At 34.5% G+C, this 22,761-nt stretch overlaps 2 protein-coding genes and 1 pseudogene across 2 annotated transcripts; all 3 read right to left on the reverse strand.

The window, feature by feature from the left end:
* Nucleotides 1-299: 299 nt before the first annotated feature.
* Nucleotides 300-2,421, reverse strand: LOC108213776 (cytochrome P450 CYP82D47-like; annotated as a pseudogene).
* A 1,319-nt stretch (nt 2,422-3,740) lies between these two features.
* On the reverse strand, nt 3,741-5,652 carry LOC108213627 (cytochrome P450 CYP82D47). The gene is made up of 2 exons (XM_017385431.2): nt 4,780-5,652; nt 3,741-4,595 (listed from the first exon to the last, which is right to left on the reverse strand). Exons 1-2 carry the CDS (start codon nt 5,524-5,526, stop codon nt 3,972-3,974), a joined length of 1,371 nt encoding a protein of 456 aa, XP_017240920.2. The 5' UTR covers nt 5,527-5,652; the 3' UTR covers nt 3,741-3,971.
* A 14,149-nt stretch (nt 5,653-19,801) lies between these two features.
* LOC108213486 (cytochrome P450 CYP82D47) lies at nt 19,802-21,683 on the reverse strand. The gene is made up of 2 exons (XM_017385285.2): nt 20,689-21,683; nt 19,802-20,611 (listed from the first exon to the last, which is right to left on the reverse strand). Exons 1-2 carry the CDS (start codon nt 21,628-21,630, stop codon nt 19,988-19,990), a joined length of 1,566 nt encoding a protein of 521 aa, XP_017240774.1. The 5' UTR covers nt 21,631-21,683; the 3' UTR covers nt 19,802-19,987.
* Nucleotides 21,684-22,761: the final 1,078 nt, after the last annotated feature.

Genomic DNA, 22,761 nt, shown 5'->3' on the forward strand with positions numbered 1-22,761 from the left:
ATATTGATACAAACTATAACAAATCCTAAAATTTACTACTATTTTTAAAAGTATTGAAATGTAATAAATTAAGACTCCATCCAAGAGGGCAAGGAATGGAGGCAACAGAGAGGGCGCGAATATATATTTATGAAAAATATAATATACTCACACGAAATAATTATATTTATAAAAAAATATAGTATATTCACAGGACATAGCACAGTAGTAACAAAATTGTTCATGCACACTAGATAGAAAATTACACTATTCTCATGCTCCTATAACCCACCGTAAGATTACGGTTCAAATAATTCGACTAGATTTGAATCTCCCCACTTTATTACCAAAAGATATACAATACAAGATACAAGACTACGGTTCAAATTGAGAAATTTGAGAGTGCACCGACAAGACCAATATCCTGGAACGATCAGAAACAATCAAATGGTTTCTCTCTATATTTTCTGGAAACAGTAAATTGCAAATAATACAATTGACGAAATTTAAAAACTCACGCACTCGCCACTCCGGCTAAAAGTGAGATATCTGCTACTGGTAAAGGCGTAAAGCTTATCTGGGAGGCGCGGAGTAAGCAGAACTTCCAAAGGGTGTTTCTTATGCAGAGTCATCCCTGCTGCTTCAGTGTTCATTTGTAGGACTGATCAAATCAAATCCTTGAAGCAAACGAGCTAAAATTAGTTGCATTATGTGCATTCCTGCTGTCATTCCAGGACACGATCGCCTTCCTGCAGTGAATGGAATGAACCCGAGCTCTTGACCTCTTGCATCAACTCCTGCATGACTAGTCAGAAATCTCTCTGGCTCGAATTCACAAGGGTCAGTCCATGTTGCTGGATCACGGTGCAGTTTCCAGAGGTTCACGAATAATGCAGTTCCTTTGGGGACAGAGTAGCCTGCTATGACGCAATCCTGTAAGGCTTCACGAGGGACTGATAAGGGCGCAGCAGGATACAATCGTAGAGTTTCTTTTATGATGGCTTGGAGGTATATCAGATGTTTCAAATCTGATTCTTCTACCCATCGTTCTTTTCCAATATGAATGTCGAGCTCTTGTTGGGCTCTTTGTAACATCTCCTTGTTTTTTAGAAGAAATGTGACGGCCCAAGTCAAGGTAGCAAAAACGGCATCTGATCCTGCAAAGATAGCACACTGCAGAGACAAATGGATTGTACACTGAGACTAATAAAAATGTATAAAATTATATAAAGTAACGGGAAAGAGAAAGAAAAATGCATAAAGTGATGGAACTGAATTATTTAATCAATAGATTTGGAAAAATATATGAAAGTAGTGAGTGGGTAGGATTTTTTATATTATTAAAATTTATTATTTTAGGAAAGTTTTGAAATATATAGGATTGACAAAGACATCCAAAAAATGAAAACGTATAGAATTCAACGGGACACAATGAGTATAACTTACGGAAACATTGGCCTTGATGACATCTTCACACTTGTGTCCAAATAAGAAACCATCAGATTCTGCAAACATCGATAACATGACATCAATGAAATCAGTTCTTCCCAAGGGAGCTTTTTCACTCATGAGCTGCTTATGTTCATCAAGCCAAGAACTCAGAATCAAATCCAACTCCTTTGCTGTTCTTTTCAAGGCCCTCCGTGTTCCTTTCAAATCCATCCACTCTGTAAATGGTATCACATTTGACATTTCAGAATCAAAAGGGTCAAGCGTTGCAAAAAAACCTTCGTAGGCTTTTTTAAAAATCCTCGATTCCACCTCAGTTGCACCTATGCCAATACTGCTATATCGCTTCCTAGCCATCATTTGCATTATCATATTGATGACCACTTGCTGAAGCCATTCACTAATGTTGAACTTGACCTGACCTACTATGCCATTCTTGCAGCAGACAGAGTACAATTCCCTAATGCACGTAGTCACCTCCGAGGCTCTCACAGGTTTGAGGACCTCCAGACGGCTATTTGATAGAAGCTCAGATACAGCAGTCTTACGCATCTCTTGCCAGAAAGGACCATAAGGGGTTAATGCAAAAAATGCAGTGTTGGCAAAAGCTTTAGGACGAGCCATGAAACTAAGGTCATTAGTAGTGAAAATCTGTTTCACGGCTTCCTTGCTGCTCACCACCAGTACTCGTTGCAAACCAAGATCAATTCTAAGTACTGGACCGTGCTTATCAGCCATGTCTGCCAAGATCCTGCAAGCAGGATCTGTACCTCCAAACAATGGAAGGTGGCCTAAAATTGGCCAGGCCCCATCTGGTTTAGGGGCTTGCGGCTTCTTACTACCACCATAATTCTTGGTTCTTGATGACCAGAACCTATAGAATAAGGCAAATGCAACAAAACTGACAGTGGCTTGTATTAAGAGCACTGTTGCATCCATCCTGAGTATCGCGTTACACAACTTGTGTATGTGTGACTTTGTGAGTTGAATGGATACTAAAACGAATGAATTATATAGAGGATTGTTAGAACACCCTCCGCGACTTGCAGAAATAGCAATGTGCATGTGAGATCATATCCTTCAGTTTTTAAGTTGTTTGGAATAACTTTCGGTGAAAGTTGCAAACATAATATTATCACAATTGTTCAGAGATAAGAAAAATATTTGTTTAGTTTATCCGACAAACATGGTGAGTAGGATTTGACAAACTCTAATAACTGGGACGTGTAACATTTTCACTGATGCTACTTTAGAGAAATGGTTAGATTTGTCCAAAGTCATGAAATATGGGCAATGACGAAGTTTAAATAGTTGCAGATATAATGCCATAACTGAACTGTTGATAGTTAAAATATAGGACCTTGATGAACTTATTACCAAGCTTAAGCTGAACAGAAGCATAGTACTCCATTTAAGTTTTGCTGACTAAACAAATAGATGATCGTGGCTTTAAATTGAAATCACTAACTTCTCTAGAGAAGACAAATGTTAGAATATAATATGATCCTGGTAAGCCCTCTTCCCAACACCTTGAGGTTTTAGGAGAATTGGTCACTTAACATAGTACCAGAGCTCAGTCTCGCGGGAGGGGGAATGTTAGAATATAATATGATCATGGTAAGCCCTCCATCCAAAACCTCGAGGTTTTAAAAGAATTGGTAGGAACTAAACAAAAAATATATATACAAGGCACAAATACAATTAAAACAGAAACGGCGTGACAATTATGTTACATGTTGAATGATTATTCTTAAACTTTCATCTAGCTAGTTTTAAAGAAGCTGAGGATTCCTTATGAACCTTGCCTTGTTTGATAACGATGACTTGTACTCCAAGACTTCATTACATTCTGAATTTCTCTAAATCAATCTAAATATAGGGATAGTTAGGCTTCATACAAGCTGACAATTATCATAACACAAGAACATCATAATACGTAGATAAGAGAACTCGGTAATTCAGAGTGTTTTAGAACAGGAGCTGGTATGCGTAGCAATAGTTCTGGTGTGTTTTCTCAGTTTTGTAAATAAGCTTCCTCTTATCATTGTGTTCTTGACAGCCATCATGCTTGCCACATGAAGAAGAAGATTTTACTATTTTATCATCACTGACAGACTCTAACTTCTAAGAGAGTTCATTGCACAACTATTAAGATATAAAAGAATATCATACAATGAAGAGAGTTCTGGCTGATTCAGATTTGGTTTCAGATATAAAAGCTCAATGAGTAACAGTAGTCACTATGGTTGTTATGACTGATACTTCTTTATAAACAAGAAGTATGATTTACTTACTGATAGTGTTTAATAAGATCATAGTAAAGCAAGAAGATACATACCCAGATTCGGTTGTGAATTACACACCAGTACAATAAAAGGAAGGATAGTTTATCACAGAAGATAAACTTATATTTTACGCGATTACACACCAATACAAACCAAGACATGCCCTATTGTCTTTACTCTGCAATAATTCAACAATAAATTATTTTGATCACACACCACACTTTATTTTTATCACAAGCCTAATTGTTGCATCAATTCTTACTCGTAAAGCTTATTTGGGAGGCGTGGAGTAAGCACAACTTCTAGTGAATATTTCATATGCAGAGTAATCCCTGCTGCTTCAGTCATATTGATTGGTTCATTTGTGGGAGTGACCAAATTAAATCCTTGAAGCAAACGAGCTAGCGTTAGTAGTATCATCTGCGTACCAGTTGCCATTCCAGGACATGATCTCTTCCCAGTGCTGAATGGAATTAACTCATACTGTTGATTTTTTACATCAAGTCCTGCATGAGTAGTCAGAAATCTCTCTGGCTGAAATTCATCAGGGTCAGTCCATGTTCCAGGGTCTCGATGCAGTTTCCAGATATTCGCCAATAACTGAGTTCCTTTTGGGACATAATGACCTGCAACAGTGGTATCTTCTAAGGCCTCGCGAAGAATGGACAAGGGACCAGCAGGGTAGAGCCGGAATGTTTCTTTCAAAATAGCTTGGAGGTATTTTAGTTCTTTGATATCTGATTCTTCTACCCATCGTTCTTGTCCAACATGCAAGTCAAGCTCTTCTTGGGCCTTTTTCAGAACTTCCCTGTGCTTCAAAACTAGTGCAAGTGCCCAGGTGATGGTAGCATAATTGGCATCTGTTCCTGCAAATATAATACCCTGCCAAACACACAAGTTAAGCAACATATGTGCGTGAGTATTTAAATTTATGTAATAAAAACTACTGCCAAAAAAACATTTAAATTCATGAAATCATATAAAGCTCAAAAAAAAGTTAAGCAACATAAAGCACAAAATTTTCTCTGAAATTAAACTGGCATTGGGAAATATATGAATAACTTACAGAGATATTTGCCTTGATAACATCATCAGTCTTGTGGCCTTGAATAAAATCATCAGATCCTTCAAACATTGACAGCATTATATCAATGAAATCACGATCCTCTTTCAACTGGCCTTGTATTCCCCTGCGCTGCTTATGATCAGCTATCCAAGAACTCAGAATGAAATCAAACTCCTTTTCTGTCCTTTTCATGACCCTATTTTCTTGAAAATTCATCCATCTAGTAAATGGTATGCCTTTCGACTTCTGAAAAGTCACAAGCATGACAAAAAAATCTTCATATGCTCTTTTCAAACACTTCAATTCCTTATCTGAGGCATCCTTACCAACACTGCTATACCGCTTCCTAGCAATCACTTGTGCTATCATATTGAATAACACTTGTTGGAACCATTTATCGATGGCTACCTTGACAGAACCAACTTTCCCATCCCTGCAGCAGAGTGAGTACAACTCACTGATGCATGTGCTCATCTCTGAGGCTCTCACAGGTTTAAGGAGCTCCACGCGGGTATTTGACAGAAGCTCAAGGATGGAGACCTTGCGCATCTCCTGCCAGAAAGGACCATAAGGGGCTAATGCATAGAATCCACCGTAAAAACCCATGTATTTCAAGGCCAGAACATTAGGACGGCCCATGAAACTCATGTCATTAGTAGTCTGCATTATGGCTTCCTTGCTACTCACGACAAGTGCATGCTGCAAACCAAGCTGAACTCGGAACACAGGAACGTATTCATCAGCCATGTCTGCCAAGATCCTAAAAGGATCCGGACCCGAAAGAAGTGGAAGGTGGCCTAAGATTGGCCATGCCCCATTTGCCTTAGGGGCTTGTTTCTTCTTCTCTTCACCTCCATTCTTATTTCTTGAGGACCAGAATGTTAGAAAATAGAGTTTTAAGTTCATAATTTTATTATGTTCTTGTTGTTAATTCCATAATCTAATGATTGGAAGTTGTTTCTAGATATTAGAACTTAAACTTTCATGTATGGGTTTAAGAATTTTCTTAATGAAATCCATAAGAGAAATGAAGTTGAAGTTAGTGGCTTGAAAGAGAATGTTGTTTGTCCCACATTGAAAGAAATAAAGGGGGTGTTGGCTTTATATAGTATAACACACATGGGTAGTGCATAACTACTAAGGTGTGTTATGGTGTGTGGTGTTCTCACGAGCCCACGCGCGCGCCACCGCCTCGCCTCGGGTCGAAGGGCGAATGTCTCGGCGTACGCGAGGCGACCTGGGCGGGGAATTTTATTTCGTATTGGTTTAATATAATATTTTAATTAGAATTTATTTATCAGTTGGGCTGGGTTGTGTCTGTTGGGCTCAATTGGACTGGGTCGGATTGCATAATTGGGCTAAGTCAGATACAATGAACCTGGACTTGTAACTGATGATATATATTCAGAAATTAAAATGCATATATATAAAACGGCTGTTTTAATGTGTGGACGTTACATTATAATAAATCGTCAGTTTTGATTTATTTTAAATGTGCAGTTTATGCTGAGTTTTACACACCACACCCAACATTCTCTCTCCCAAACACAAGTCAGTCAGTAGTTGGTTTTCCGGCGAGTGAGGAGTCAGTCGTTGTTGAGCTTTGGAGGTGCTGCTTAGCCAAAGCTCGGAGCTGTTTTATCCTGGAGGAGGTGTTGCAAGCATCCCAACGCAGCAGGTGGGGGCAACTATCTCTTCAAGAGCAGTCAGGTCTTCGTATAAGGCCTGACGACTCAGCTGATCTTTTGTGTTCTTTGTTGTACCTGTTGTTGGCTTCTGCTTCGTTATCAGTCTGCACAGGCTATGGTTACGGGTACAAATTCTATTCTTTCTTTCCTCTTGCAGTCACTGATATGCATGCTTTTTACCTTCACGTTTTGTTTCGATTTGCTTGGCCTTGGCTTGTATAATATGATATATAACTGCCACTATGTTGCAATAATAGTCTTGTTTTCCAACACAGAAGCCATAAAACAGAAGTAATGTAACAAAACCTAGTGTGGCTTGTAGTAACATTGCTGTTGCATTCATCTTGAGTGTTGTGTTACACTAGTTGCAAGTGTACGAGTGAGTGTGAGTTATGGAAACACTGAAATGAATGGTATAAATAGAGGCCCCTTCGGACACCTTCCACGACTACTGCAACTAATTAATTTACACAACAAAAGATTTTGGTATAAAATATCTAAGAACAAAAGATGTGCGGGTGAAATAATATTCCCTCCGTCTCATTGAGTTGTATACGTTTAGGACGGAGGGCTCTGACACACATTGTAAGGCTCTTATAATTTATAGTTTCAGAAATTATTTTAAACTAGTTGAGAAGCCGCGCGTTGCGGCGGCCTATAAAAATTATATTAACGATCTAATATTAATATTTGTAGAATGCAATAATTTTGTGGCTGTATATAAAAAATATATTAATATATTTTGTGGCCTATAATTCATGTTGAAAATATGAAAATAAATTTCTACACGTAATTAACAATTTAAAACACGACAAATCTTAATTTTATTTGTGTTTTTTTTAAAGGTAATCATGTTCTTACATTATCACCTTCCTCCAATTTTTTTGGATTGATTGTGCACAAAAACATCTAACTTAAATCCCGTGCGATAGCGGTCTATAACTACCCTTACTTGCAACAATCTTTATTTTTTAATACTGTATGAACAGTCTTCACTTAAAAGTTGTTTGAACTGAGCAAACAGATAATACATGAATAATATTTTCTTGTGTGCAAAGTAAATCATATAAAAATTAACAACAACAAACATGGCTCGCGCTCAAGAGAGAACCAGTCCTTAAAATAGAACCATAGAACCACTAAGGTTCTGCTGCGGAACCCTAAACTTTAAATAGATTTTTAGGATCTAAATCTAAATACATGTTTTTTTCATATTTTTTCATCGTTGTGTGTGTTCAAAAATAATTTTAAAATCTAATACATGGATATTGAAATTTTTTGCATGTGAAGTTCTGCTGCAGAACCCTAACTCATACTTAAGTTCTGCTGCAGAACCCTGCCTTATAAGGTAAGGGTTCTATGATTCTCTCTCTAATGGTTCTCTCTGGAACATGACCCGATGAACAAAACAAATTTTATAAAAGAATAACAAACAAACATACATCACTAATAGTTAATTTATTGATATCATCCATCAATATCATGTCAAGACTATATTCTTCTCCCGTGTTTGGATTTGTCGACTCCCACGTAGCGGTCTATAACTACCTTTGCTTACAACAACCTTTATTTTTTTTAATACTGTATAAACAGCCTTCACCATAAGAACGGCAACACCGAGTTAGAAATCGAGCAATAGAACTATCACCAGAGAGAGCTCGGGTTGTGATACCGAGAGAGAAGGTTGTGTTAAGATGATCCAAAACCCTACAACCTACAGGGGTATTTATAGGTGCAGAGATACTTGTGTGCTACTCTTTCCCATAATTAAATAATCTGAAACAAAATCAGATTAAAACTTTCAAGTAGCTATATTCCATAAATAATTTGAAACAAAATCAGATTCTGAAACTTGCTTCTAATATATCCGAAACTAAAAAAAGCAGTTCTAATTTTTGATATTTTTCATCTGAAAATTTCAGAAATTTAGAAAATTAGAAAAATAAAACGGAGCGATGTGAGAGGCGCCACCTACACACCCCTCGCTCCTCCTTTATATAGAAACAAAATCAAATTAAAACTTTCAAATTACTATATCCATAAATAATCTGAAACAAAATCAGATTATATAGAAATAAAATCAAATTAAAATTTTCAAACTACTATATTCCATAAATAATCTGAAAATCTGAAACAAAATCAGTTTCTGAAACTTGCTTCTAATAAATCCGAAACTAAAAAAGGTAGTTCTAATTTTTGGTATTTTTCATCTAAAAATTGCAGAAAATTAGAAAAATAGAACGGAGCGATATGAATAAAACGGAGCGATGTGAGAGGCGCCACCTACACACCCCTCGCTCCTCCTTTATATAGAAACAAAATCAAATTAAAACTTTCAAACTACTATATTCCATAAATAATCTGAAACAAAATCAGATTATATAGAAATAAAATCAAATTAAAATTTTCAAACTACTATATTCCATAAATAATCTGAAAATCTGAAACAAAATCAGATTCTGAAACTTGCTTCTAATAAATCCGAAACTAAAAAAGGTAGTTCTAATTTTTAGTATTTTTCATCTAAAAATTGCAGAAAATTAGAAAAATAGAACGGAGCGATATGAGATGCGCCACCTACACGCCCCTCGCTTCTCCTTTATATAAGTATATTGATTTTTGTATTATAAATCAAAATTTAATGTTCAAATTTTTATTCAGAAACGAATATTTTTTAAAAATAAATTACAAACTATGTTATAAAGAAACTTAAAGTTGTATAGTATCAAAGTTGTCGGTTTCTGAGAAAAGTGAAATTGGGTGCTGTTTTAATTTTACTATTGAAGTTGTCAGTTGTTGAACTAAATTGTGAAGTAATATTTGCTTCAGGGGCTTGTTTATTTTTTTTTCATCACTAAGAGTCCAAGATAGTTGGTTCTTGATGACCATATGAGCATATATATGTAAAGTCATTTTATCAACTATGTATAAAGCTGTCTGTAAAAAGAAAAAAACTATGTATAGAGCTGTAAGTTACTTAAGTGATTTTTGGTGAAGGTTGCAAACATGACATTGTTAAAAGTTCTGGAAAGCACAGGTGCATGAATGTAAATATTGAAACGTGTGGAATGAATATAATTAATCTTGAAAAGGCTCTGGTAAATAAACCTTCTGGAATGGATTATGGATTGAACATTGGATTAGTTTCAATATAATTTTCGGTTTAAGTTTAAGATTTCAATATAATTGGCTTGTCTTGTTCATTGAGCTTCATTGTGTTGTACATCCACTTTCAGACTCTTCTTATTATTGCAATTTCCTCAGAACTGGATCTTATAAATTCCAATATGAAATACACATTAATTTTTCGTAACAGATGTACCAAGAGCAAAGGCCGAATGATATCAGTTACCCACAAAAATAAAAAGTTGCCTCTGTTACAAATCAAATCACATACAGTTTCATAGTTTACATAATATTGCATTGATTCTTAATTGTAAAGATTATCTGGGAGGCGTGGAGTAAGCACGACTTCTAATGGATATTTCTTATGCATGCTAATCCCTGGTTGTGAAGTCATATTAATTGGTTCATTCGTGGGAGTGACCAGCTTAAGTCCTTGAAGCAAACGGGCTAGTTTTAGCTGTATCATCTGCAGACTGGTTTTCATTCCTGGACATATATCTTTCCTGCGCTGAAAGGAATTAAGTCGAACTGTTAGCTTTTTATATCAAATCCTGCATGAGTAGCCAGAAATCAGGGTCGGTCATGTTCCAGGGTTTCGTTGCACTTCCAGATATTCACCATTGTTCCTTTTGGGACATAATGACCTGCTACGATGGTATCTTTTAAGGCCTGGCGAGGGATTGACAAGGGACCAGCCGGAATGTTTCTTTGAGAATTGCTTGGAGGCCTCACGAGGCCTTAAAAGATACTACCCTTCAGAACTGGTCCCTTATCAATCCCTCACGAGGCCTTAAAAGATACCACCTTGATTAGCAGGTCATTATGTCCCAAAAGGAACGATGATGAATATATGGAAACTGCAAAGAAACCCTGGAACATGGACTGACCCTGATGAATTTCAACCACAGAGATTTCTGACAACTCATGCAAGATTTGATATAAAAAGCCAACAGCTAGGCCCTGCTCCTGAGTTCTTTAGGAGAGAAAGCAAGGTGAGCGTAAATGAAAGCAAATGTGTTTTCACTTTCATCCCATTTTTGGAGTGAAACTATGTTATAATCGCATCTATTTTCATTTGCTTTCGTCTTTTTAAAAAACTCGGGAGCACAAGTAGGAGTTGAAGTTATGTAACTTTATATACTCTTCACTTGCTTTCCTCCCTGTTTACTCCCTGTTTATAACTCGGGAATAGGGTATTATGACTCCTTTCAGCGCAGGAAAGAGATCATATCCAGGAATGACAACCAGCCTGCAGATGCTAGTGCTAATACTAGCCCGTTTGCTTCAAGGATTTAAGCTGGTCACTCCCACGAATGAACCAATCAATATGACTTCACCACCGGGGATTAGCTGTTAGAAAAATGAAAGTTTATGATATAATTATTGTTCCATGAGTGTCAAACCAAGTGTCACATAGGTAAATTTAAACCGTCAAAAAATTTCATTAGTACGAGACTATTTGGTAGGAGTCTAAAAACAAATATGTGCGGACTTGGACACAACCGATAGTTGACAATATCATACTAATGCGAAATTAACCGGTGGTGCGCAACCAACAAATAACATAAGAGCCCACGGTTAAGAGGTTGATCCTCGGATTGAGAGATTGATGGTTCTTCGACCAAAAAACTTCATTAGTACGAAGCTTTTTGGGCTCCTGGTGTTGCGCGATCCAACAATTATATTATACTCTTGATATAATTTACTAATTCTAATAATTGAGGCTCATGTTTGGATTTAAGGATTGAAAAGTGTGATTGAGTTTTGTCTCACAAATAAATAAGAAAAGAGTTGGGTACGAGGTTTTATCAGATAGTAGGTGCGAGAATAGTATATAAATAGAGATATTTATAGTGTGTGCCGCCTTGCCATGCCTGGCTGCATGAGTTGTGTATGAGTGAGTGTGACTACAATGCCGAAACGAAAGAGATATATAAGGAGATCATTAGAACACCTTCCATGACTGCAAATTTTTTAAACTAAATTACAGATAATCATTGATATGATCATTTACAGAACTAGTTGAGAAGCCGCGCGTTGCGGCGGCCTATAAAAATTATATTAATAATTTAATATTAATATGTGTAGAATAAAATAAATTTATGATTATCTATAAAAAGTATATTAATGTTTCAAAATTAATATTTGTAGGATAAAATAAATTTATATTATAAAAATCTTGATGTAATACCAATATTAATATATAAAATTGCAAAATTGGAATATAATTCATGGTGAAAAAATGAAAATAAATTTATACACGTAATTAACAATTTAAAGCATGACGAATCTTAATTTTTTTTTGAAAAGTAATCATGGTTTTGCATTGTCACCATCCTCCAATTTTTTTGGATTGATTGTGTATAAAAACATCTAAAAATCTGTGAGATAGCGGTCTATAACTACAATTACCTGTAACATCCTTTATTTTTTAATACTGTATAAACAACCTTTACTTAAAAGTTGCTTGAACAGAGCAAACAGATAATGGATGAATAATTTTTCCTGTATGCAAAGTAAATCATATAAAAATTAACAACAACAAACATGTCTGATGAACAAAACAAATATTATAAAAGAATAACCAACAAACATACATCAGTAATAGTTAATTTATTGATATCAACCATCAATATCATGTCAAGACTATATTCTTTTCTTGTGTTTAGATTTGTCGACTCCAATATAGCGGTCTATAACTACCTTTGCTTGCAACAACCTTTATTTTTTTAATACTGTATAAACAGCCTTCATTTATCGTTGCAGAATAATGGCACCTTCGAGTAAGAAATCGAGCAAGAGAACTATCACCAGAAAGAGGTAGGATTGTGGTATTGAGAGAGAGGAGATTGTGTTTAGATTATCCGAAACCCTACAATCTATAGGGATATTTATAGGTGCAGAGAGACTTGTGTGCTGCTCCTTCCCATAATTAAATAATCTGAAACAAAATCAGATTAAAACTTTCAAGCTACCATATTCCATAAATAATTTGAAACAAAATCAGATTCTGAAACTTCTTTCTAATATACCCGAAACTAAAAAAAGTAGTTCTAATTTTTGATATTTTTCATCCAAAAATTTTAGAAAATTAGAAAAATTGAACGGAGCGATGTGAGAGGCGCCACCTACACGCCCCTCGCTTCTCCTTTAAAAATTGAACAAAAGAATTATCACGTAAATAAATTGTCTTTCCCATAATTAAATAATAATCTGAAACAAAATCAGATTAAAACTTTCAAGCTACCATATTCCATAAATAATTTGAAATAAAATCAGATTCTGAAACTTGCTTTTAATATACCCGAAACTAAAAAAGGTAGTTCTAATTTTTGATATTTTTCATCCAAAAATTCCAGAAAATTAGAAAAATGGAACGGAGCGATGTGAGAGGCGCCACCTACACGCCCCTTGCTTCTCCTTTATATAAGTATATTGATAGCAGTACTGTTGTGCATGAAAAATCAGATCATCTGTTGGGCAATATAATATCATATTATTTCAAAGTCGTAATTTGTTAGCTCCAACACAACTCTTGGAATTGTCCATTAGTGATTAGTGTACTCATTTTCGGTGAAAGTTGAAAACATCGATGGTATTCCTGCGCCTTGTGTAATGAAGATATATGTTAATGTGAAGTCGAAAATCGTAATTTTTCGATCGATTATTCGACTTCGAAATTTTAGTTCACGAAAATATGATCCATTAAAAAATTATTATATTTTATTATTAAATTATTTTTTATAATTAATAAATTATTGATAATCAAAAATGATATATTAAAAATTAAATTTCATTTAATTATAAATAAGTAAATAACATGTAACTTTTTTTAAAATAAGTCAAATAGAACATAGGTCCTGTTTGGGTTATCTTATTTTCAGAAATAAGTTATTTATTTTTTAATAAATATGTAAAAATATAATTTTATCAATAAGAATTATTTCCACAGATAAATATATTAAATATTTATTATATAAATGTGAAACTTTTTCCTCAAACATGGATCGCCAACATACAAGGAGAGCCAACATACTCGTAGAATTGTTAATTTGTACAAGCTAGCAAACTAGAGCAGAAAATTTCACAAGTTAAAGTGTTAAGGTGTCACTCATTTATACTATAATTCAAGGGATTTTTTATTTGACACACATAAATCAAGGGTTAGCCATCGTTTGTTTGAGAGTACTTGTTACAAATTATTGTTTTGTCAGAAAAAGTGCCGATAACAAAAATGTTGTTGTTTGAGTTATTATATAAAAAAAATAATGTTTTCGGTGAGGTTTGATAGTGAATTCTGTAAAAATTTAAAGTTGAAAAGCATCTTTTTTTTCAATCTGCTTTTTCTAAAAGCAGTTTTGTGTGGAGTTAAAAACTGTTGTTCAAAGAAGTTATTTTTAGATTTACCAAACAGTTTTTCAGCAAAAAAACTGTTGTTACTATCCTCAAATAATACAGTTAAACAAAAAAGCAATCAAAGTAAATCGTGATACACGCATAGCCAGGACCCAGGTTCAAGGAATTTCAAAGGATTAATTGATTAATTATTATTTTAGCAGACATTTATACTTAAAAAATTAAATTCCTCTAATATACAGCGAGTGTTAGTTTATAATAATTGAGACAAAAGTGAATTGCAAGATGTGATAATTTCCGGCAAGCTTATGTGGAAAATATTGGCAAGCACCTTTCAGTCCGATGTTGAAACCCTGGACAAATTAATATTCGATAAATTAATAACTCGAGTAAGAGAGGTGTATTGGATTAAGATTTTAAATTTATTTTCATCTATGAAATCCGAGGGTATTCGATTGTGATTATTTGAAATCCATTAAAATCTTGAGGTATTCAATTAAGATTTTAAATTATGCAACAAAATCTGGTGGTATTCAATTGGGATTTTAAATTATGATTTAAAATCCGATGGTATTCAATTGAGATTGTTTAAAATCCATTAAAATCTGATGGTATTCAAATGCTCATGGATTTTTTTGGATTTCATAAAATGATGGATTTTGTGGCATTTTTCGGTCTATTTTAAGTTTTTTTTAAAATCTCACCAAAATCAACGGGATTTTGAAGCATTGTGCTTAATTCATATCAACTCTGCGACATTTTATCAAAAATCCGCACAAAATCAAAATCACATATAATCCATTAAAATCCATAGACTAAAAACAATGCATTAAAATCTCAATCAAATATACCCCCGTAAATTGATAATTTTTTATAATTCTGGATTGGGTCCTTGATATTAAAGTAAATTAGATAATAATTTTTATTGATACGTATATGTCTAATAATATATATAAATGAATCATTATATATTATATTAAAATCGGGTTAATTATCAAACTCATCATTGAATTCGACAAAAAATATCAACTTAATCATTGATCTCCACGTGGTCTAAAGTGACTCACTAAAGTGGTTTATTGGTATCAAAATCATCATTGCCTTTAACTTTTAAAAAAGACTAACGGAAGTATGTACGGAATGACAAATGAATTGTTGACATGTCACACAAATAAGAAAGACTGCAATAACAAAAGAAAATAAAAACAACGAAAATCGAAAGAAAAAAGGAAAACAAAAAAATGAAAAACCAGACTCAGACATATGTCGATACACCACATAAACATTCAAACTGCTTTCATATTGAAAGAGAAGTGACAAAGAGTCAAGAGCATAGAAGCCGAATGAAAAGCATAGAAGAACCCTAATCCAAATCAAGTCTAATCAACACCCATATCTAATTATGTCGAGACCCTCCTTTAGAGATTTGAACATCTAAGTTCACCGATGTTTCTTATACTTGTGTCTTTTGATTAACATTTTAATTAATTTAATTTGAACAATGTCTACTTTTGCATCCATTTGTGAGTTTACCTTTGAACATTCATTTGGTGCTGCTTTTGAAGTTTTGAACAATCCATGCTTCCTCATATGTCAAATTTTAATCGATTATTCAAGTATTTTATTGACATGTTGTTCATTTATTTCCATATACAAACTTCAAGTTAAGATGCATACATCTGTGTAGGAAAAAAAATTACATATATTTATTTTCATGTATTTGTTTGGTACAAAAAATTCCAAAAGAAATACAATAATTAATTAATGTAAAACTAAGAAGAGTGAGACTAGTCACATGTGTCCTGCCAGCTGTCATTTCCCTCTGTCATTTGTCATTCCGTCCATACTTCTGTTAGTCTTTTTAACGAGAGTGATGATTTTGATACCAGTAAACCACTTTAGTGAGCCACTTGAGATCCCGTGGAGGTCAGTGATGAAATTAATATCTTTTGTCGACTTTAGTGATGAGTTTGATAATTAACCCGAAATTTATGATTGTTGAAAAATAATATTTTTCAAATGTACGAGAGAGCTGCTTAAGTAGCTTTTGAGTTAAAATTTATTGTTAAAAAATGTTATTTTAAATTTAAAAAATAAGTTTTCACTTGATATTCAGCAAAAAAATAAAAGAAGTGACTTCTTGCTTAAACTAAATAAGTGGAGTAGAAGTGGAGTAGAAGTGAGATGTAAATAAGTTAATAAAGTGTTTGGAAAAGAAATAGAAGTTGTGAGGGAGAAGTTAGCATTCTCGGCTTCTTAAAAGTGTTTATACTTATTTACACAAACGGGTCAAAAGAAGCAGAAGCTGCTTCTGTCCAACAAACAGCCCCATTAACTCCCACCTTCAAATTGGTTTCAGAGGTTAGTTCTATTAACTTAACTAAACAGATTGAATGTGTGGCAAGTGACATGAAAGACGCATATCCTAAAACCCTTCCGTAGTAACACACCAAAACTGTAAACACACAACTACGAACTCCTCTCCAATTGGACTTGTTTGGATAGTTGAAGTCCAAAGCCACCAAATTTTTTTGCCCAAATACAAAAAAACCTGCAGCAACTAAATTCATTTAATTAGAAGTCTTATTCTCCAGCCTGGTGGACAAATGAAAAAATTTGAAACATGGCACAGTGATATATTCCCTATGTCCCAATCAATCGTATATGTTTTTTTTTTACTGTTCAACACACATTTTAAGGCTCTTATGAAACATATAGCTTTACAACTTATTTTTAAAATTTTCTTTTTTTATAAAAATATAAATTTTCTATTTTTATACTAGAAAAAAATTTAAAAATAAGTTGAGAAATTATTATATTATTAAAATATTAAAATTCGTGTCGTGTCCCCCTCCCTAACGTATATGTTAACTGAGACATGGGAATACTTGTTTAAGCATACCATGTGCAACAATTCAGTGGCGTAACAAAGAAAAGTCATCACTGCCATCAGATCATAAGCATGTTGGACATGTTACGGCGGGATAACCGTTTTAGCCGATCTGATAGGTATCCGACTCGTTCTGATCCTATTTGATCAACCTAAAGTCAATTTTTTTGGATTAGGATTCGTATTTGGATTTTATTTTTAGATCCGAAAAAATTTGGATTTGGATCTGGGTCTCAGGTATTCCGAACCGAGTCCTGACTCAAAACCCGATCCAAACCTGACCCGAATCCGAAACCCGAAAAAAATCCGAAACAAAAATATTATATATGTGCGTATAAGTGTTTTAAATGTATAATATATATATTGAAATATTTTGAATTATTAATTATGTATATTAACATTTTACTTAATTTTATATGCGTGGCACGTAATTTACATTCACATCATCAATATTTCATTTTTCTTAATTATTGTGCTTTAAATAATCAAAATATAATAAAAATATAAACAATAAATTGAATGATTATAAATAATTAAATTAAAATATTTCCTGTATTTTTTGTATTAAATGAAACATGTGAAACCCCTTTTTTATATTCTCAAATTTTAAAAGATAATCAATCATCACATTTTCGATAGTTATATAATTTTTAGTTTTTTTTAAGTATTTGAATTGAACTCGAATTAGATCCGAACCCGAATCGAAACCCAAAAAAACTCGATGAACCGGATTTAGATCTTTATTTTAGATATCTAGACCCAGATCCGAACCAACTCGAAATATAATGATTCGAGCTTGGATATCTAAGAAACCTGATCCGACCCGGTGCCGGCATAGATTACGGATTTGAAGTTGGCATGTTCGATATAACAACTTACCCCGAAATGATGAAATCCAAATCGGGAAAAATCTCAAATTGGTCACTGAAGTGAGCTTGTAGTATCAAAAGTTCTATCAAATTTAACGGGGTCTCATTCGTACCACTTTAGTAAGGAATAATGACATGTCCGTTAGTTTGACCGGTTGACCGGACGGAAAGCTGACGTGGCGAACAGAGCAGCATTATGTGGCTTGTGACTCAGATTGCAGCAGTCACAGTAGATAAAAGAAAACAAAAATAAAAGAAGATAAACAACAAAAACAAAACAAAACCCATAAACAAACCCGACACATTTCCCTTTAACCAGAATTTCCACACAGCTTTTGTCTGTGACAGCAACATGAAATGAAGGTGCAATGGTATCTGTTTTGGTTTCAGCTATAAATTGGGGTATCTCAACAACTCCAGACTGATCAGTTTTATCACTGAATAGAGACGAGACAGAACAGATGGAGTCTTCATCTTTATGACAAGGTTTTCTTTTTACAATTTTCAGAATGAATGGGAAAGTCTGAAAGTAGTTGCAGATAAAATTATGAATCATGTGGGGCTGGTGAAGCAAATAAAAAAGTTCAATATTCAAGCTCAATATGCTAGTACTGAAGGATCAGTAATTTAAACACCTACAAAGAGCTATAAACCTGCAACGATATGAAAATAAATTATCAGATAGTACCTTGCAAGCATCACCAGTCCATTATAATAATGGGATTTACTAGTTGAATCTTATGGTTTTATTATCAAAGCTTCTGCATATTTACCCTATTGCATACGGAAAAAGGAAACAAATACATCAAACGAATAAAAAAGATTAAACTACATTCTTAAAATTAATTATCCCAACGCTAGTGCTCCCATTATATCTTCCACACACCTAGTATGATCTAATTTTCCAAACTAGCATGCAGATTATGATACGGGTAACATGTATAAGATCCAATTGAAACATTATATGGCTTACACAGGCTTTCAAGGAGCAAGAATTCTGAACTATACGACAACAATTTAGTTTCATGCATCATTTCTAATGTCTCAAATTTTAACAGTTTTAAAACTTTAAAAGTGTAATGAGTTTAAATTCTTATTAGGCGAGGATTCTTCACTATTATATGCTGCAAACTTCAACCGTTGCTGAAGGAGACTCTTCCGGACTAACTCGGCTGCATGCGGGTTCATAATTAATGGAGGCATTAAGTGGTTACCATATGAATAGGCCGCCCCCATCCAAAATCTGAATCGTATATTGGGGTCCTCTGACAAGAGCTGATAGACCAGGCTGGCATTCCAGGAAGTCGAGTGCTGATCTCAAGTATTCATTTCCCATCTTTGACAATGCAGCGTGAATTCTCTTTGCAGAGTTCACTAAAGGCTCTGATATAATTTCACCTGCTGTGCCAACTGGGATGGCTGTAAAGACTACATTGCCTAGATAGCCTGGAGGAAGTGGAGGGCTCAGTCTGAACCATCCATCCGTGACCACGTAAAGATACACACACACCGGGATACAGAAGAGAAGAGGGGTTTTTAATTAGTTTATATTATTAAAATCCAGGTAGATGCAAATAGAGACGTTAGAAGCCACTCTGTCAAACATACACCCGCCACGTCAGCTTTCCGTCCGGTCAACCGGTCAAACTAACGGACATGTCATTATCCCTTACTAAAGTGGTACGAATGAGATCCCGTTAAATTTGATAGAACTTTTGATACTACAGGCTCACTTCAGTGACCAATTTGAGATTTTTCCCAATCCAAATCAGCCTATTTACTCATTTTGCAGAGACCAGGGGTAGGAATCGTATTGGGCTTTGTCTTGTTAATTCCATACGAACTTCATTGCAGTGTACATTCATATTTTCCTAATTATTACAGTTTTATACAATTTTCTTACCATACAACAAACCGGCCTATTTAAGATAGAAATTTTCTTATATCTTGTCTTGTTAATTCTATCTCCTTTATTTTTCTCAAATAATAAGTCTGGAAAAATGTCACAATAAAATCTTAAATCCGTCGTAAATCATCCGTCTTAAATGGCCTGTTTGTTATACTGTTAGGACCGGATCCTATAAACTCCAAAGTGAGGAAACAAGAATAATATTTGCAGAAAACATGGAAGAGTTCTCGCAGTTTATTACTTTAACTTACAAATCACATACAGATTAATTTGATGGTGAATTACAAGGCAAGATAAAAAGCAAGATAAACTTACTTTTTACAAGATTATTTAACTTTATTTGATAACAAACATAATATTGCGTCGATTCTTAATTGTAAAGATGATCTGGGAGGCGTGGAGTAAGCATGACTTCTAATGGATATTTTTTATGCATGCTAATCCCTGGTCCGGAACTCATATTAATTGGTTCATTCGTGGGAGTAGCCAGCTTGAATCCTTGAAGCAAACGGGCTAGTATCAGCAGTAGCATCTGCAGACTGGTTGTCATTCCTGGACATGATCTCTTTCCTGCGCTGAAAGGAATCAAGTCGTATTGTTGGCTTTTTATATCAAATCCTGCATGAGAAGTCAGGAATCTCTCTGGTTGAAATTCATCAGGGTCAGTCCATGTTCCAGGGTTTCGTTGCAGTTTCCAGATATTCACCAATAAGATAGTTCCTTTCGGGACATAATGACCTGATACGGTGGTATCTTTTAAGGCCTCGCGAGGGATTGACAAGGGACCAGCAGGGTAGAGTCGGAATGTTTCTTTTAGAATTGCTTGGAGGTATGTCAGTTGTTTGATATCCGATTCTTCTACCCATCGTTGTTTTCCAACATGGATGTCAAGCTCTTCTTGGGCCTTTTTCAGAACTTCTTTGTGCTTTAAAACTAATGCAAGTGCCCAAGTGATGGTTGCATAATTGGTATCTGTTCCTGCGATTATAACACCCTGTAGAAATGTGTGAGTGACAGAGTGAGTATTTAAATTTATGTAATCGAAATTACTCCAAAAGAAGAAAAACTTACTGCTATAGTTGCCTTCAGAACATCATTAGTATTGTAGCCATGAAAAGAACCATCAGATTCTTCAAACAACGATATCATGACATCAATGGTGTCGCGATCCTCATTAAAATGGTTCTGTTTTCCTCTTTGTTGCATATGATCATCTATCCAAGAATTCAGAATGATATTAAACTCCTTGTCTGTCTTTTTCTTGGCCCAATTTCCTTTAAAATTCATCCATCCTGTAAATGGTATCCCTTTAAAATTATCTAGCATGTCGAAAAAATCTCTATATGCTCTTTTTAAACACCTCAACTCCTCATCCGAATCATTTTTACCAGTACTGCTATACCGCTTCCTAGCAACCACCTGTGCTAGCATATTGAATAACACTTGTTGGCACCATTTACCGATGTCTACATTGGCTGAACCTCCTATCCCATCGTTGCAGCAGAACGCGTACAATTCTTTGATGCATGTTGTCACCTCTGAAGCTCTCACAGGTTTGAGGAGTTCCACGCGGGTATTTGACAGAAGCTCACGGTTGGAAATCTTGCGCATCTCCTGCCAGTAAGGACCATAAGAGGATAATGCATAAAATCCGCCATAAAAGCCCTCTTTCGAGTGGAGAACTTCAGGACGGCCCATGAAACTCATGTCATTACTAGTCTGCATGACTGCTTCCTTGCTACTCACGACAAGTACATTCTGCAAGCCAAGCTGAATTCTGAACACGGGTCCGTATTTCTCAGCTACATTTCCCAGGGTCCTATAACCATCTGTACCTGCGAATGCAAGAAGTGGAAGGTGGCCTAAGATTGGCCAAGCCCCATTCACTTTAGGCGCTTGTGTCTTCTTTTCATCGAGATGATTGTTGGTTCTTGATGACCATAAGGTATATAACAGAAGTACTGATGCAACAAAACCTACAGTGGCTTGCATCAAGAGTGTTGTTGTATCCATCCTGAGTGTTGTGCTGCATAAGTTGTGTATGATTGTTGTACCTACCGAAACCAAAGAGATATATAAGGGATCATTAGAACACCTTCCATGACTGTAAAAATTACACCAAACTACAGATGATCTTTGATTTGAATCATTTACAGAATAGTACTGCTGTGAATGTGAAATCTTATATTCTGTTGGGCTATCTAATATTATGTGTTAGTTAGACCTCGCAATAGTGTCGTGTACTTGAAGTTTGAAATTTATATTCGATCAGTTTTCGGATTCATGTACCTAATCTCAAACCTTTGCTTAAAACCCTTTGGAAATGTTGTGTAGTTTTCGTGTATATTTAATATAAATATAAATTTTAATTTAATTAAAATATATTTAATAAATATATTTATTTATTATATAATGAAATATATATTAAATCTGTATACTTGTATACAATTGTTTACAAATTTTTACATGTATATAATATATATATATATATATATTTTACATGAACATATACTTATTCTTTTAAAAATATATATGTATATTGTGTATAGACCCGGCAAATTTTCACACGACACGAAAATTTAGTGTTTGCGTTTGCATTTTGAGTACACGACACGAAAAGGTACACGACACGAAGTACACGACTCAGATGTCGTGTCGGTTTTGTGTTTACCCTTCGGGTACACGACACAACACGAGGTACACGAAATAAATATAATTTAATAGTTAAATATTAATATTTAATTACAAATATGTATATTTATGATAAATATATGTATATTTTCTTTTAAAAATAATACATAGTTTATAATATTGTAAGTGTAAATATTTAAATATATATATATTTCATACTATTTTGTAAATTTTTTGCCTAGAAATCTAATATCTACATTAATTTATATATTTATTTATATTTAAATTCGATTTTACACGAAACACCACACGAGAACGACACGAAAACGGAGGTACACGACACGAAAATACACGAACGCTAAACGGGTCGGTTTTGTGTTTGGCCTTTGAGTACACGACACGAAAGGTACACGACACGAAAGTACACGATCTGCACGAATTACCAGGTCTACTCGTGTACGTCATATACTTTTGTGTATATAAAATAAAAATCCAAACCCGGCACTAAATTCA

This window comes from Daucus carota, chromosome 3 (genome assembly GCF_001625215.2).
Source record: "Daucus carota subsp. sativus chromosome 3, DH1 v3.0, whole genome shotgun sequence".
Taxonomy (NCBI): domain Eukaryota; kingdom Viridiplantae; phylum Streptophyta; class Magnoliopsida; order Apiales; family Apiaceae; genus Daucus; species Daucus carota.

Excerpts from the sequence above, each read along its gene's own strand:
- LOC108213627 (XM_017385431.2), bottom strand. The coding sequence starts at position 5,526 with ATGGCTGATGAATACGTTCCTGTGTTCCGAGTTCAGCTTGGTTTGCAG. Across the intron at positions 4,596-4,779 it reads TTATCAAGGCAAATATCTCT|GGTATTATATTTGCAGGAAC; the intron begins GTAAGTTATTCA and ends TGTGTTTGGCAG.
- LOC108213486 (XM_017385285.2), bottom strand. The coding sequence starts at position 21,630 with ATGGATACAACAACACTCTTGATGCAAGCCACTGTAGGTTTTGTTGCA. Across the intron at positions 20,612-20,688 it reads TTCTGAAGGCAACTATAGCA|GGTGTTATAATCGCAGGAAC; the intron begins GTAAGTTTTTCT and ends ACATTTCTACAG.